Here is a 16,199-nt window from a genome sequence, read left to right as displayed (position 1 = left end):
GGTAAGTTTGTGTTTGTTTGTGTGTTTTTTTAATTCAAGGTCAGGGAGAAAATGTGTTGCGAATTAGAAACATCAATCAGCTGCCTCTTGCACACCCCCTACTGGAGCCCAGGTACATGCCCTTGACTTGAATAGAACCTGGGACCTTTCAGTTCTCAGGCCGATGCTCTATCCACTGAGCCAAACCGGTTTCAGCTGTTGCTAATATTTTTTGGATAGGTTGGAGAGACAATTTTCCAACAGTAAATTTGGCTATATACAAAATGAAGACTATAAGAAATCTGACAATTTTTTTCTCATCTTCTTAAATGGTATTTAGTTTTAAAATCACCAACCTAGAGATTTAGTGTCAATTTGAGGTTGTTTTTTCTTACCCCCATTTTAATACATTTAATCCCATCTGACAACATGTATAATCATGATTATACATGTTGTCAGATTTCTTACACAGAACCTGTGAGAATCTTGTTCTCACAGGTTCTGTGTAAGAAATACTAAAAACCCTATCTGCCATTTAGGGTATCAGACCAACAGATAGTAAAACTTCCCTATGTGATGCCTCCCAGGCACCCCAAAAATCACATTCATCTCCCCTGTTACCAAAACAGATTTTTATCTAGATTCTTCCATTTCTAAATAGTACCATCAATCACTGAACCATAAGAAATGGCTTTTTTTTGTAGGTCATAAATAAATTAATATTGGCAATTTCAAACAGATAACTTTTTCAGACCAGAAATCTGGGTGAAATCCCTCTTACCTCACTTTCCTTCAACTCTTACAACAAGCCAGTCATAAAAACTAACAAATTCTATTTCTCAAGCAGGTTCTAAATCCATCTCTAAAGCAACCACTTTAGCACAAGTCATCATTGATTGGCCTCAGCAATCAATGAGGTTCATCCAGCTGAGTAAGTGTGCAATGACCACGTTATATCATCCCACTTCTAGGCTAGAAACCAGTCCACAGCCCCTCCCTACCCTGCACACAGTTCTTCCCTTCACTCACTCCCACCTCACTCTGTTTTCTGGTTACTGTACTCTTATTTTCTCAATATGCTCCTTGAGAGTCTTGGTTTTTTATATATGTTCTAATTTTTCTATTTAGGATTTTTAAAAATGAAATTGAAACATTTCATTGCCTTAAAAAAATTCAAAATCAAAAGGCTATACCAAGATTCTGGAACTTTTCTGAATTATTCCCTGGCCTGGCTGCATCTAGTGGTAGTTACTGTTAAAAGAAAAATAACAATAATCAAAGCTAATATTTATTGAGAGTCAAGCTGACAGAGCTAATTAAGGTGCAGAACAGGGGCTGTGAAGTTTGGCAGAGCTAATAAATGGTATGTGTTAGAAAGAGCCATCATTCAAAACATGCTTTGAGTGCTCTCAGCCACTCAATCTTTGGGAAAGACAACCTTTCAAACACAGGGACTCTCTCTCTACACCCTGAAGACTAAGATCAGTGACTACAGATAGATCCAAAAGACATATTTTAGTTGTAATGCTTCTAAATGTGCTCTAGTTAATCCCACTCCATTTCCAGGAGCAACTCTCCCTCAAGCAGCACCTCACTGAAAGCAGGGATCCTACCGGGAGGAAGAGTCTCTGGGCAGCACAGGGTTTGAACAGCTTCCTCCACTCCTGGGGGTTTCCCGTGGAAAATGTGATGGGGTAGATTCTGTGCACAAACTTCTCCGTATACGAGTCAGGCCACTGCTGTAACTGAAAAACATGGAAGTCAAGGGGAGGGTGATCAGACCCCCAGAAATATGGAAACCACCTGAAGCTTCTGAATGCTCAAATGGAATATATTCCAGAAACTTACATAAAAAGCCTTGCTATGTCGCCACTTTTGATGCTCGCTGAGGAAAGACCATTGCTATGATTAAAAAGTAACTTCCAAAGGTGGCAAGGGTGATGAGAAACACGTAAACACGGTGAGGACAGTACAAATCGAGCAAATTTTCAAGAGGGAAATTGGGAAAGTGGTAAGGACAAATCCTCAAAGGCAAAAATACAGAACTTTTACCAAAACCTATTTTTATAGAAAAGAAAAATGACACACACACTTAGAAACAAACAAAATGCTCCTAATTCGTTATTATAGAAATATGCAATGGACTACTGAACAGTTAAAATGAAATAGATCTATATGTGCTGACATGAAAATAATGGCTGATATTTAGTTAGGTTTTAGAAAAAGTGAGAAAGCAAGATTTCGAAAACCTATTTGAAGAAATAATGACAGAAAACTTCCCCCACCTGGTGAAAAAAATAGACTTACAAGTCCAGGAAGCACAGAGAGTCCCAAACAAGAGGAACCCAGAGAGGCCCACACCAAGACACATCATAATTAAAATGCTAATGGCAAAAGACAAAGAGAGAATCTTAAAAGCAGTAAGAGAAAAGCAGGTAATTACCTACAAGGGAGTAGTCATACATTTTATTTATTTTGTTTTTCGAGTGAGGCTTTTTATTGTTGTTTTTCTTCCTTTTTTTTTTTTTTTTTTTTTTTTTTTTTTTAATTAAGGGTCCCTTACTGGTCCTGCTTCTATGAGTTGCCAAGACTAGGTGGAAAGGGGGAGGGGAACCAGGCAACATGGGGAAGGGTTATCTTCACAACATTCCATTTATACATAGAACTGAACAGACAAGCAGAGTCACATTGCGGTTAGAAGTTAGCAGCATGGGAATGGGGGACGGGGGGAGGAACAGGTTGCAAGTAGGGGTGTCGTTAAAAAAAAAATACAGGCCCTCTCCAAAACTGGGGTGCCTGGGGTAGGGAGGACTTGGTCTGTTTCAACCCAAGAGGAATCAGAAGATCAAAAGCTGTCTGGGAAGGCCAGAACCATCAGGAGTGGAAGGAGAAGGAAGGTCCAGGAGGTGCGGGGCTGTTTGGCAACTGGGTGAAGGGATTTCCCTCCCCCTGCTGGGATCCCTCCAGCCCTACGGTCTGGCAGAAGGCAGGCAGCCTGCAACCCCCCACAAGCAGGTGTGGGGCTGCCAAATGCTCCAGGCAGGGGGCTGGAGAGGGCTCACAAAGGCTAGGGGGAGGACAGCACTGCCCCCCAGCTTCTCTGCCAGAGTGCAACGGTCCTTGACCTCCTCATAGCAGTTTGCTTGTAATTCATGCTTGATCCCCGTAAGTTTCTCCTTGGAGCTGGCGTAGATCATTTTGCTCTTAAGAGGAACAGACTCAGGGGTCCAGAAGATAAGCACCACGTCCTCCTTCTTGCTCTCCTTGGTCTCATAGGTTGCATCATACTGAGTGTAGCGGCAGTCTTTGTCCGGCAGCATCTTGACGAAGGTGGCGTAGAGGTCGTCCACTGTCTGGCCCACATCACCGACCAGGATCCCCTTGCCCTCTTCTACACACACACACACACACACACACACACACACACACACGGGCTGTCCCTGCCCCACTGTCCCTGCCAGAACAGATCGATGGCCATCCCCCTTTCTGTGTCCCATTATTTCCTAATACTGAGTCTAGGGTAGGAACATAGGGGAGCCAAATCTAAATCCCATAACTGATTCCAAACTTCCTGGAGAGTCCAGGAAGTCAACCAGCTGTCATTTTCAGCTTCTATTTCAGGAGATGACAAAGATAAATAAAACTTTAAAATATTAAAGATCTACGATGTGCAAGGTAAGTATCACCATATATAAGCAGAATTAAATTAAATTCTACTTAAATAAAGCTCACCCACAATGCAACTTCCAAAGGAATAATGATGGCGAGTAGTTTTTTTTTGTTGTTGTTGTTGTTTTTTACCCTGAGGTATGTGATTTTGCACTTCCCAGGAAGTTACTACAAGAGACTTTGGGTATTCGCACAATGCTGCTGTGTTGGCACTTACAGCTCTGAGCAGTGGCATAACCTGCCCTCCCCTTCCCTGTGGCTAAGGAAAACCGCTGCTGACCCTCGGCTAACACACTGCCCACGTCGGAGATGTTCCCAGAATCTTTGTGGAATGAGAGAATATATAGATGACCGGATCCACTTCACACTTCACTCTGCAATAAGCAGAGCACGCATCATGTGTCCCTTTGTATACCCATCTGCCATGGGTTTGGTTAACTCTTTGATACAAAGACATTGGAACTGAAAATTCAGTGACTTGTGTAAAAGCCAAGATTTTAAATCAAAACTGGCACTACAGTCCGAGTATGAAAAAAAACGGGATGACACCATTGGTCCTGCCCAACTTTTAACATTTAAGTATAATTTCCTTCATTAGTTGTGCTTCCCTGGTCTAACAAAGCCCTGAGGAAATGAACCATCAAATGGGTAAAGGCATCAGAAAATTCTAAATGTGGCACAACTTCACATGTGTGCAATGATTTCACCCATGTAAATTGCTGCTAATTCCCCCCAAACTTAGTAATTTTGTATCAATATTTATTATGCTCATGGGTCCCCTGGTCCAGGAGTGTGGACAAGGCCCAGAAGGGGCAGCTAGACCCTGATCCACAATATCTGGGCCCCTACTGGAGCCTGGAAGGAGGAGCTGGGATCACCCGGAGGCTCGCTTGCCCACATGTCTGTGGGAGAGAGGAGTTATTGGCTGGGACTTGGTCCCTCTGCATGGACCTCTGTGTGTCGTCTCTCATGCAGGCTAGCTGGGCTTCCTCACAGTGCAGTGCTAGGCTCTGTTGAGGCATCCCGAGAAGAACCAAGCAGAAGCCATCTCCTTTCTATGGCCAAGGCTCCAATGTCACATAGCATTACATGTCTCATACCCTATTTTATATGAACATACATATTACGTATATAGACGTGTATGTATTAGCTATTGCCTTATAATAGCCTAGCAGCTCAGCACCAAAAGCATGGATCTCAGAGGGTTCCTTAGGGCAGGAACCTGTGAGCTTCACTGTGCTGGCTCAAGGCTTCTTGTGAGGCTGCAGCCAGTGGCTGAGCTGCAGTCATCCTGACCCGCGTAGTCAGCTGGTTGTTAATAACAGGAAGGAGCAGAGCGAAGGCCAGACACCACAGGCCTATCACTGGGAGCTTCACCGGGAAGCTGCAGTTTCACTCTCCCTGGTGGCCAGCCAATGGGAGGCAGATGCATGCCCAGTGAAGTTGGGGGAACGAGGGAAGGTGCTGACAGCAGCTGGCTCCCCCAGAGAAAAGGATCAGGAGAGAAAGAGAATTCGTACAAGTTGGAAGGGGTCATACCTTTTCAACCTAGTTCTGAAGTGGAGTAGCATCGCTTCTTCCCTCTGCCACTGGCCACACAGGCCAGGCTGGCTCGGTGCAGGAGGGAAAACAGAGGGAAGGAGGAACAGAAGGTGGGACACGGGGGCCTCTGAGAAATATAACCTGCCCACATACGTGGTCACACAGCAACACCTTACTCCTCCTGACCTTGTGTGAAGTGGAAGCTTATATTTTGTTTGGCTCTGTCCTCTCCCTCAGCTTCCTGCATGAGGAGGGATCAGGAAGCACTTGTCCAGCAGGTGCTGTACAAGGCGTAACAAATGTTTGCTCCTGGCCTGTGTGCTCCTCCTGCATGTGGAGTACTTCTCAGCCCCCTCGCAACACTTCTAGACAAATGAATGGCGCAGAGAAGACTGCTGCTGTCAGGCAGAGGGACTAAAAAGCAGTCCTGATGCACCCTTCTCCAGAGTGAGACGGGCTTGGAGGCACAGGCTCCACAGGTGCACCAGAGCATAGCTGGTCTGCACGAGAGACAGCAGCCACGGGATTCTCCAGAGCGGCCACTGCAGCCTGGCCTGGCTGGTTCCGTCGCAGATCTGTCATCTCGGCCATCAGTCCCGCTGGCCCCAAGTTGCAGATGAGAAAACTGAAGCTCAGAAAGGCCATGAGATTTTGTCACTCAGTTTGTAAAATAGGAACATGATTGTTACCTTTACAAAGTGTTGTTATGAGGATTACGTAACAGTCAAACATAAACCCTTGACAAATGCTTATTATGACTTCCATCATTTCCAGACCACAGCTTCAGACCAGATACGAATGTTTCCATGATTCTTCTCCCTTCCCCTGACTCAGTTTTCAAAACATTTTGCAAACACATTCAAATCCCTAAGAATATCTGTTCCCCTGGCTTCTCTTGGAGAAGATGTCACAGGTTTCTGCTTGGGCGTGTCTCACCTCCTGGCAGGCGGCAGCACTGCTGGCTCAGGAAGCAAGTCCCTCACATCCTGAACTCATAGACTTTCAGGGAAAACAAAGCTCGCTCTGCAGGAGCACCGGGCAGGACAGTGGAGGGACGTTGCCCATGCGCTCCCACGTGCTGGCTAAAGAACCACTATTTGTTCCTCAGCACAGAAACAGTCACATAAATGATGGCTCACATCAACAAATCAACAAACGACAAGTGTTGGCGAGGTTGCTGAGAAAAAGGAACCCTGGTGCACTGCTGGTGGGAATGCAGACTGGTACAACCACTGTGGAGAACAGTGTGGAGTTTCCTCAAAAAACTGAAAATGGAACTCCCATTTGACCCAGTAATCCCACTTCTAGGAATATATCCCGAGAAACTAGAAACACCAATCAGAAAGGATATTTGCACCCCTATGTTCATAGCAGCACAATCTACAATAGCCAGAATTTGGAAACAGCCTAGGTGCCCGTCAGCAGATGATTGGATCCAAAAACGATGGTACATCTACACAATGGAATACTATGCTGCCATAAAAAAGAAGGAATTCTCATCATTTGCAGCAACCTGGATGGAATTGGAGAACATCATGCTGAGTGAAATAAGCCAATCAATGAAGGAGAAACACCACATGACCTCACTCATTGGTGGATGATAAAGATCATTATAAACTGATGAATCAAGAGACAGATATAGAGAAAGTAAAGCAACAGGCAGACTGTCAAATAACAGTGGGGAGGGGAGGAAGATCTGGAGGAGATAATAGATCAACCGAAGGACTTGTATACATGCATATAAGTACAACCAATGGACACAAAACTGTGGGGAGGGAGGGGATGTGTGGGAGGGAGGGAGGGGGGCAAAAAAATTAATAAAATATGTAAAAATAAACAAACAAACAAACAAATAAATAAATAATAATGAATTGTGTCCCCCCCCAAAAAAAATAAATAAATAAATGATGGCTCAGCCACATAGTTAACTACTAGGCAGTCACTGAAAAGGCTGATGCAGAAATGTAGGGATCCTGACCCGGAGAGGAAAAGCAAGTTCCAGGAGAACTCTGAGAGATAATCTGATTTTGTAAAATAAATATATGTTAAGTTAGGTACATAACTGTGCATGCATTATTATGTGCCTATATACTAGGCCAGTGGTCAGCAAACTCATTAGTCAACAAAGCCAAATATCAACAGCACAACGATTGAAATTTCGGTTGAAAGCCAAATTTTTTAAGCTTAAACAACTTCTTCTAATGCCACTTCTTCAAAATAGACTCGCCCAGGCTGTGGTATTTTGTGGAAGAGCCACACTCAAGGGACCAAAGAGCCACATGTGGCACACAAGCCGCAGTTTGCCGACCACAGTACTAGTACATGTATGTATACAGTATATACATATACACACTCACATGGATAAACACACATATACACACACCTGTATATGGAAAAACACATATAGAAGAATCACTCTAAATTGCTAATTCTAATACTTTCTTGGGTAGGACTCAAAGGTTGCAAAGATGCACATTTAGTTTATAACCCCTATACTGTTTGAATTTGCTTTAATTAACATATATTATTTATTTATAACACACTACAGAGTACATCAATGAACATAAACTATCCGTCTCCCAAGTGAGAACGATGTTCATAAATCCAAGAGGGATCAAGCTCTGGGACAAATGCTTTAAGTGCATCATCTCAATTAATCCTCACAATGCTTCTCTCTGCAGGTGTAATCACCCCTGTGTGGGAACCATGCCAATGAGAGCACAGAGGCCTTCTTATTCAAATACCAGGATGTTCAAAGCTCTTCCAGGATAAGTCTAATCGGGGTGCTCAAGGCCAAGATACCACGAGCGGGTGCAAGGACATACTGTGCCTTTCTGTAACCCAAATAATTGATGTCACTGTTGGCAGCTAGCCTGCTTTTTCTCTGCATTAATACACAGGCTTCTGACCAGTTAGCCTGCAAAAGAGCAGCTGGGCAGAGCAGAGGCGAGAGAGCTCAGAGGAGAGGCGGTAGCACAGAGGATGTACGGTACTAGCAGCTCCTATGTGTGCAGGAGAGAGGAGCGTTCGGACGGAGCTGAGAGCTGGTACTGCTATGAAGGAAGGCTAGGAGCTCCCAGAGAGCTCAGATACAGCTGCCATGTTACCCCACCAGTGTTCTGGGCAGGGAGGCAGGAGAAGCTGCTGAGCCAGAGAAGCCATGAGGCTGCAGCTCGAAGGGACAGCGCAGGTGCTATTGCTGTGTAAAGCTTTAGGTTTAGAGGCAGCGTGCGGCTGCTCAGATAACAGCTATGGGTACAGAGACTAATGCTGCTTTATGGGAAATACAAGTATTTACCAGCTGGTGTGCAGCTGCCTGCCTGTATGGGCTTTGCTGCAAAGAACTGTCTTGTCTGGTAGTTCTGTGGCCACTGGCTCCTGCAATAAAGACTCATCCTTATAAACCCGAACCACTCGTGGCTTCTCCACTGCCCCGCCTCAGAGAAAGAATTGACCTGCTGTCTAGTGAGCAGAGGATAAAGGGGGACTTGGCTTAAGTTCCCAACAGTGAGTGTAGTGGGCAGGGTTCGAGAAGGAACCAGCCCTGGCATAATCGAAGCAGTGCTGAGCCGAGTCCCTGTTGGCTGACACCCTGTGTTACAGATAATGACAGTGCAGCTCAGAGTCAAGGGTGCAGGGTCACACAATTGAATGTGCAGCAAAATATATCTGTGAACAAGATATGCTTTTCCCAAAATGCGCCCACTGACTCCGCACGTATTATGCTGTGCTTTATGCAAATTCACCTGCTTATCAAACTTGGGCTTCAGAGATTCTTCTGTGAAAATGTGGAAGTGCATCTTCCCGTGGCTGAAGAGCACGGCTGACTTCAGCATGACCAGCGTCTCCTCCAGCCGGTTGCCGCAGGCCACCACAGCCAGGTGCATCCAGAGCCTCGGGGGCAGCGCGGCATGGAAACTCCTGGGCTCTCCGGGTCTCCTGGAAGGGATACACGTTAAAGCTATTCCTCAACTTATAAAAACAGCCAGTAAGTGGTTGGAACATTTCAAAACATGTGCCTGCTCATTTACAAAGTGATAAGCAGACAACTCTTACTGTTCAGAGAACAAGACCATGTATCCAGCATTGACCCTGGCAGTGGCAGGATGTCACAGTTAGGGCTGTGGGAGGGGTCTGAGACTTCCATGCTAACACGCAGCTGTCTGGTGCCTGCCGGCACCACTGGCTCGCTGGGAAATAGCATCGTAACCTTGACAGCTGTAACAGGGGCTGGGAAGCTCCCCTCACAGAGGCCATGGAAATTAGATTTGAATGCAACTTGAGTAAGAGGGTGGGACATGGCTTTTCTCATGTGAAATGAGCAACTTGTGATCCCATCATCGGGGTGGTGTTAGGAGGTGGGGGTGCGTGACCACGGATCCAAAGGGAAAGCACCATGTCCGGGAGGGGAGCACAGGAGCCCACACAGTGCTCCGACACCTGCTGGAAGAGGCACGAAGAAACGGCGTAAATCTAGCCATCCACTCACGGTGGCAGAGGGTATGTGTGAAATTCAGCTTTCAGTATGAAACTGATATTAGTGAGAAACAGGCAGGAGAGGGGGCAAGTTAAACTGAAAATTACCAAGAAATCAAATACCCAGTTAACAGCTGAGCGGGACTAGGATCCAAGAGTCCTGCTATTTCATCATAACAAAGGATTTGTTCCAGAAGAGGGGGTGATGCCCGCACAAACACAGCACTGAGAAATAGTCCCGGCTAGAGGGGAAAGGGGCCGGAGCGGTCCTGAGACAAAGGGAACTAACGTACTCGAGCAAAAGATGCAGACAGGGAAGCCTGGACGTCGGAGACCCCTGCCTTCTGAGCCTTGAGCACAGCGAGAAGCGCAGCAAACTGCCCATGAGAGGAGGGCAATTTGCTCCTATTCCTTTCCCCAGAAGGAAAGTTAAAGACGGGGTGGAGCTTGCTGGGCAGCTTCCTAATTCGATCACTCCTGAGCATGCTCCGCGAGCCAGGATGCAGAAAGTCCCTCCGAGCCCACTAGTTTTGGTGAACACCGGAAAAGACAGCAGCGAGGTCCCAAGTCTCTCCCTAGATTATCCACTTCTGTTCACTCTCCCGGTGAAGACCACCGTCTTCCCTCCCCTTGATATCTGGGGCAGTTCCCCTGTGAGTGCAAAAGTGACTGCAGCGCAATAAGGTATTTTGAGAAAAAGACAGACTGAACTTTTATTACAGTACTAGAGGCTGGTGCATGAATGTGTGCACGGTGGGGTCGGTGCCCTCCCCAATCCCGGTGATCAGGGCAGGCCAGATGGGGGGATGGCCAGCCAGCCCCCTGGTCAAACTCCCAGTGGAGGGGACAATTTGCATATTAGCCTTTTATTATATAGGATATCTTTATAATTATTCTATTTGCTGTTAGTCTCTCACTGGGCTGAATTAATTTATTCATTTATTTATTTATTTTTAAATATATTTTATTGATTTATTCACAGAGAGGAAGAGAGAGGGATAGAGAGTTAGAAACATCGATGAGAGAGAATCATCCTTCAGCTGCCTCTTGCACACTCCCCACTGGGGATGTGCCCGCAACCAAGGTACATTGGGCTGAATTTATTAATTAAACTTTATCATGGGCTTGTATGTACAGGAAAGAACATGTATAAGTAGCCCCTCTCTGGGGCAGATATGCTCTGAGACCCCCGTGGATGCTGAAAACCATGAGGAGAATTGAACCCCATCCATATGTTCTAAGCACTTCACAACACCTCTTTGGCAGATCCAGATTGTCAGCATCACTACTCCTGCATTTGGAGGCATTATCATGTACAAGACTAATAATGTGGCAATCAGCTGCTAACATATCTGCTGCTAGTATTAATGGAGAGAAATGGTGCCCCTACATGAAACGGGCATAAGGAAAATGAATGCAACATGATTATAATAATCAGTCATTAGCAAATGTTGTTCATTATTAATAATCCTAATATATGAAAACCCAGGGTCCGTAATGACTGACGGAAGGCTTGACTGAACACCAGAAGTCAGTCTGCAGTCTGCGACCCAGTTCTGACTGCCGAGGGGGCTGGGGATCATGCTGGGAGAGAGCCCCAAAGAGAGAGGCAGGGTCTGATCCGCAGCCTCCATGGCAGCTGTTGACCAGCCATTGCCTCTTTCTTTCTCTCCAGGCTTCCCAGGTGCCACGTCTCTATTTCTCTCGGGGCCTCCAGGGCTGTTGCTGATCAGCCCCGCCTCTCCAATCAGGCCCAGAGATAGGGCTGGAGATGCTGACTTGCATAGAAAGCGAACAATCAGAACCAAATTGGCCACCAGGGGAGGGCCGTGGGGGGCGAGATCAGGCTGGCATTTTGTATTGATAAAAGAGAAAAAGAGAAAGTGATGCAGGTGGGCATCAACACATCACCTTCTAATGGACCTAAGTCACTCTTACTGGAACCAAATCATAGATCTCAAATAAGATATCAAGTTTAAGAAACTCCTCTTCCAGGGGCAGTTTTCAGAGTTTCATAATTTAAATAAATCAAGTACTGAGGATAATTTGGAGATGACTGTAAAATGAATTAAATCTTCAACAAAAGTCTTCTATTTTCTATTTAAAAACATTTAAATAATGGTAAAATATGTTACATAAAATTTTGTCTTATTTTTCCCCTATTTTTAATTTCTTCTATTACAGTTCAATAGTATTTTATATTAGTTTCAAGTGTTCAGCATATTGGTTAGACATTTACATAATTTACAGAGATCTGCACCATACATAATTATCACAATATTACTGATTATATTCCCTAGGCCAGTGGTCGGCAAACTCATTAGTCAACAGAGCCAAATAATAACGTTGAAATTTCTTTTGAGAGCCACATTTTTCTTAAACTTAAACTTCTTCTAACGCCACTTCTTCAAAATAGACTCGCCAAGGCCGTGGTATTTTGTGAAAGAGCCACACTCAAGGGTTCAAAGAGCCGCATGTGGCTCTCGAGCCACAGTTTGAAGACCACAGCCTTAGGCTGTACTTCACATCCAACTACCAATACAAACTTCCTAATCTTGTCTCCATTTTCACCTCGCCCTTCAATTCCCCTCCCATCTGGCAACTATCAGTTTGTTCTTTGTATCTAGGAGTCTGTTCCTGTTTGTTATTTATTTTGTTCTCTAGCTTCCACATTTAAGTGAAATCATATGGTATTTGCCTTTCTCTGTGTGCTCATTCCACTTAGTGTAATGCCCTCTGGGTCCATCATCTTATCACAAATGGTAAAATTTTCTTTTTATGGCTGAATAACACTCCATTGAAGTCTTTTGTTTGCATATGAACTTTTGGATTATTCTATTTCTGTAAAAAAAAAAAAAAAAATGCCGTTGGCATAGGGACTGCATTTAACACATAGAATGCTTTGGGTAGTATGGACTTTTTAATGATGTTAATTCTTCCTATTATGAACATACTAGTATAGTAGCAACCATACTCAGGTAAAAACTGCTGTTTGAATTTTAACCCCTCTAATCTGGCTCCTGCACCTGATTAAACACAGGATATTTACCTCTGTTCCAGGTGGAGACCTGGAGACTAAGGCAATTTTCCCTTGCCTGGGACCAGGACCACAGGAGATTGATTCCCACTGACTGAGTAAACTTCAGAGATAGAAACTGTAGATAACCTTCAGAGATAGAAATTGTAGATAACCTCTGAGCTCTGCTTCTGTGTTATTGGCCATTGCAAGATAGGGCCACATTCCAATGTTCCCAGCCTTTAGAATTTAGAACAAAGGAAAATTCCTTTGTTTTGAACCTTTAAAAGGGACTGCCTAGCCTTGAAATGGTGAGGTCGTGTGGAGTCCACCTGCGTGTGGTGCTCTTGAGGCCGTCCTGGCCAGTTTTTCAATAAATCCTTGCCTGCTTTTTTAAATCAATCATCAGCCTCTGGTGGTCTTATTTTGAACCCAGGGTTTAACCCCACAACACTAGTATACTTCCATTTAAGTTTATCTTCATCTTTCTTCAAGATTTTACAATTTTCTAAGTATAGGTATTTTATCTAAGTGGTTAAATTTATTCCTAGGTATTTCATTTTATTTTTTAAGTAGTTGTAATGGGGTTGTTTCCTTAGTTTTCCTTTCTGAAAATTCATTACTGGTATATAAAAATATAGCTGATTTCTGAATATTAATTTTGTGTCCTGCTACTGTATGGATTCTATGCTGTAGTGTATAGCCCTGTGACTGTTTTGTAACTACCAATTTGTACTTCTTAATCTTGTCCCATTTTCACCCCATCCTTCAACTCCCCTCCCATCTGGCAACTATCAGTTTGTTCTCTGTAAAGTTTATCAATTCTAGTCGTGTTTTGGTGGATCTTTTAGTGTTCTCTATAGACACTATTATGTAATCTGCAAATATTGACAGTTTTACTTCTTCCTCACCAATTAGGGTGCCTTTTATTTCTTCTTGTCTAGTTGTGGTAACTAGGACTTCCAGAACTATTGAATAAGAGTAGTGAAAGCAGATATCTCTGTCTTATTCCAGATCTTAAGGGAAATGCTTTTAGTTTTTCCCTGTTGAGTCTGATGTTGACTGTGGATTTGTTATATGTGTCCTTTAATTAGATTGAGGTATATTCCCTCCATTCCCACTTTGCTGAGAGTTTTTATCATAAATTGGGGCAGGATTTTGTCAAGTGCTTTTCCTACATCTATTAAAATGATCATATGATTTTTATTCTTCATTTTATTTATGTGGTATATCAATCATGTTAATTGATTTGTGGATATTGTACCAAACCTGCATCCCTTGAATAAATCCCACTTGGACATTTTTTTAATGTATTGCTGGGTCCCATTTGCTAATGTTTACCTCCTCCCCCACAGGAAAACAAATGCACTTTATTTATTTTCAGTAAGTTTAAATCCTACATTTCTTGTAGCACCACTTTGAATATTTTGAGGGGGACAGAGGTACACGGATTCTGTGTCCAACGGCCTTGGCAGGAAGGTTGCTTCGGAATTTAGCATGAACTGTTCCTTCCACTGTTGTTTGGGGACGAGTTACCTTTCCCCAGACGACTCGGTTTTGTTTGGTTCACCACCAGGAGTCGCTGTGTTGTTGTTTGCTTTGTGCACACAGCACATCTCTTGCTTAGAGGGAATTGTTTCATCTGGAGCATAAACACCTAAAATTTTAAGAAGAGCTGTCTGCTCCCTCTAGTTCCGGAGACGCTGCTTATACCAGCAAAAATGGCCTTGGGCCACAGCCTTCAGACATATTTGTCCTTACAGAAGTCCTGTTCCCAGCAGGCCTGGGAGCCTTTGTGCCCCAGCAGTGCCTCTTGGAGAGATGTGGTGGAACTCCACCCGTTATTTTTCTCAATTTGCTAATGTTTTGTTGAGAATTTTTACGCCTATGTTCATCGGAAATATCATCCAATAATTTTCTTTCTTTGTAATGCCTTTATCTGGTTTTGGAATTAGGATACGCTAACCTCATAAAATGAGCTTGGGAGTCTTTTCTTCTCTTTAATTTTTTGGAATAGTGAGAATGTTTGGTAAAATTAACATGCGAAGCCCTCCAGTCCAGGACTTTTTTTGCTGGGAGTTTTGTTTGTTTTATTACCATTTCTATTTTGTTATTCCAATCTGTTCAGATTTTCTGTTTCTTCTATATTCAGTTTTGGAAGATTGAATGTTTATAGGTATTCATTTCGTACAGATTATCTAATTTTTGACATATAGTTCATATTTTAAATTTTTTGTATTTTTATAGTCTCTTTTATTTCTGATTTTATTTATTTGTGTCCTCTGGTTATTTGAGTCTGGTTAAAGGTTTATCTTTTTGAGAAACCTGTTTCTAGTTTATTGATCTTTTATATTGTTTTGTTAGACTATTTTGGTTATTTCTGCTCTGGTCTTTATTATTTCTTTCCATTTGCTCACTTTGGTCTTTGTTGTTCTTTCCTAGCTCTTTTAGATGCAAAGTTAAGTTGTTTAGTGAAGGTTTTTCTTGCTTCTGGAGGTTAGCCTGGATGCTGTGAATTTCCTCTCAGGACTGCTTTCACTGTGTCCCCTGATCTGAGTTGTTGTGTGCTCATTTTCATTTGTCTCAGGTAATTTTTCATTTCTTTCTTGATCTCACCAGAAACCCATTCATTGTTAAGTAGCATGTTATTTGGCCTCATGTATTTGTTGTTATGTTTTAGTTTCTTTCTTGCTATTGATTTCTAGTTTCATTCCATTATGGGTGGAGAAAATGCATGACATAATTTCAATCTTCTTAAATTTACTGAGAATTGTTTTGTGTCCTAACATGTAGTCTATCCTAGAAAATGTTCTATGTGTACTTGGGGGGAAAAAAAGGTATATTTTGCTGCTTTGGGGTGAAATGCTCAGAAAATATCAATTCAACACATTTGAGTGTAGTGTAAGGCCACTGTTTCCTTGTTGATTTTCTGTCTGAAAGATCTATTCAGTGATGTCAATGGGGTATTCTATGACAGTATTGCTATCAATCCCTTCCTTTACGCCCATCAATATTTGTTTTATATATGTAGGTGGTCTTATGTGGGATGCATAAATGTTTGCAAGGGTTATATCCTCTTATTTAACAGATCCCTTTTTCATAATCTAATGTCCTTGTCTATTATTATAGCCTTTACTTCAAAACCTTTTTGTCTGATACAAGTATTGCCACCCAAGCTTTTGTCTCCATTTGCATGAAATCTCTTTCCATCCATTTACTGTATGTCTTTCTTTCTTTTTAACATATTTTATTGATTTTTTACAGAGAGGAAGGGAGAGGGATAGAAAGCCAGAAACATTGATGAGAGAGAAATATCAACCAGCTGCCTCCTGCACAGCCCCCACTGGGGATGTGCCCGCAACCAAAGTACATGCCCTTGACCGGAATCGAACCTGGGACCTACCAGTCCGCAGGCTGAAGCTCTATCCACTGAGCCAAACAGGTTCTGGCAGTCTTTGTGTCTTTCAATATGTTGTGTGTCCCTTGTAGACAGCATATACATGGCTCTTGTTACCCT

General features: G+C 43.2%; 1 protein-coding gene and 1 pseudogene across 2 annotated transcripts in view; both read right to left on the bottom strand.

Moving 5' to 3' along the window:
• Positions 1 to 16,199, bottom strand: part of GXYLT2 (glucoside xylosyltransferase 2) — a 173,541-nt gene that overhangs the window by 146,027 nt on the left and 11,315 nt on the right. For both annotated transcript variants that reach the window (XM_036428845.2, XM_045578262.1), the window contains exons 2-3: positions 8,937 to 9,129; positions 1,593 to 1,724 (exon numbers count right to left, since the gene is read on the bottom strand). In XM_036428845.2, coding sequence (XP_036284738.1) covers positions 1,593 to 1,724; positions 8,937 to 9,129 — 325 coding nt within the window. The remainder of the gene's footprint in view (positions 1 to 1,592; positions 1,725 to 8,936; positions 9,130 to 16,199) is intronic.
• Positions 2,465 to 3,377, bottom strand: LOC118714000 (annotated as a pseudogene).

Source organism: Pipistrellus kuhlii, unplaced genomic scaffold (assembly GCF_014108245.1).
Source record: "Pipistrellus kuhlii isolate mPipKuh1 unplaced genomic scaffold, mPipKuh1.p scaffold_m20_p_93, whole genome shotgun sequence".
Classification (NCBI taxonomy): domain Eukaryota; kingdom Metazoa; phylum Chordata; class Mammalia; order Chiroptera; family Vespertilionidae; genus Pipistrellus; species Pipistrellus kuhlii.
This window is presented reverse-complemented; position numbering and strand designations above follow the sequence as displayed.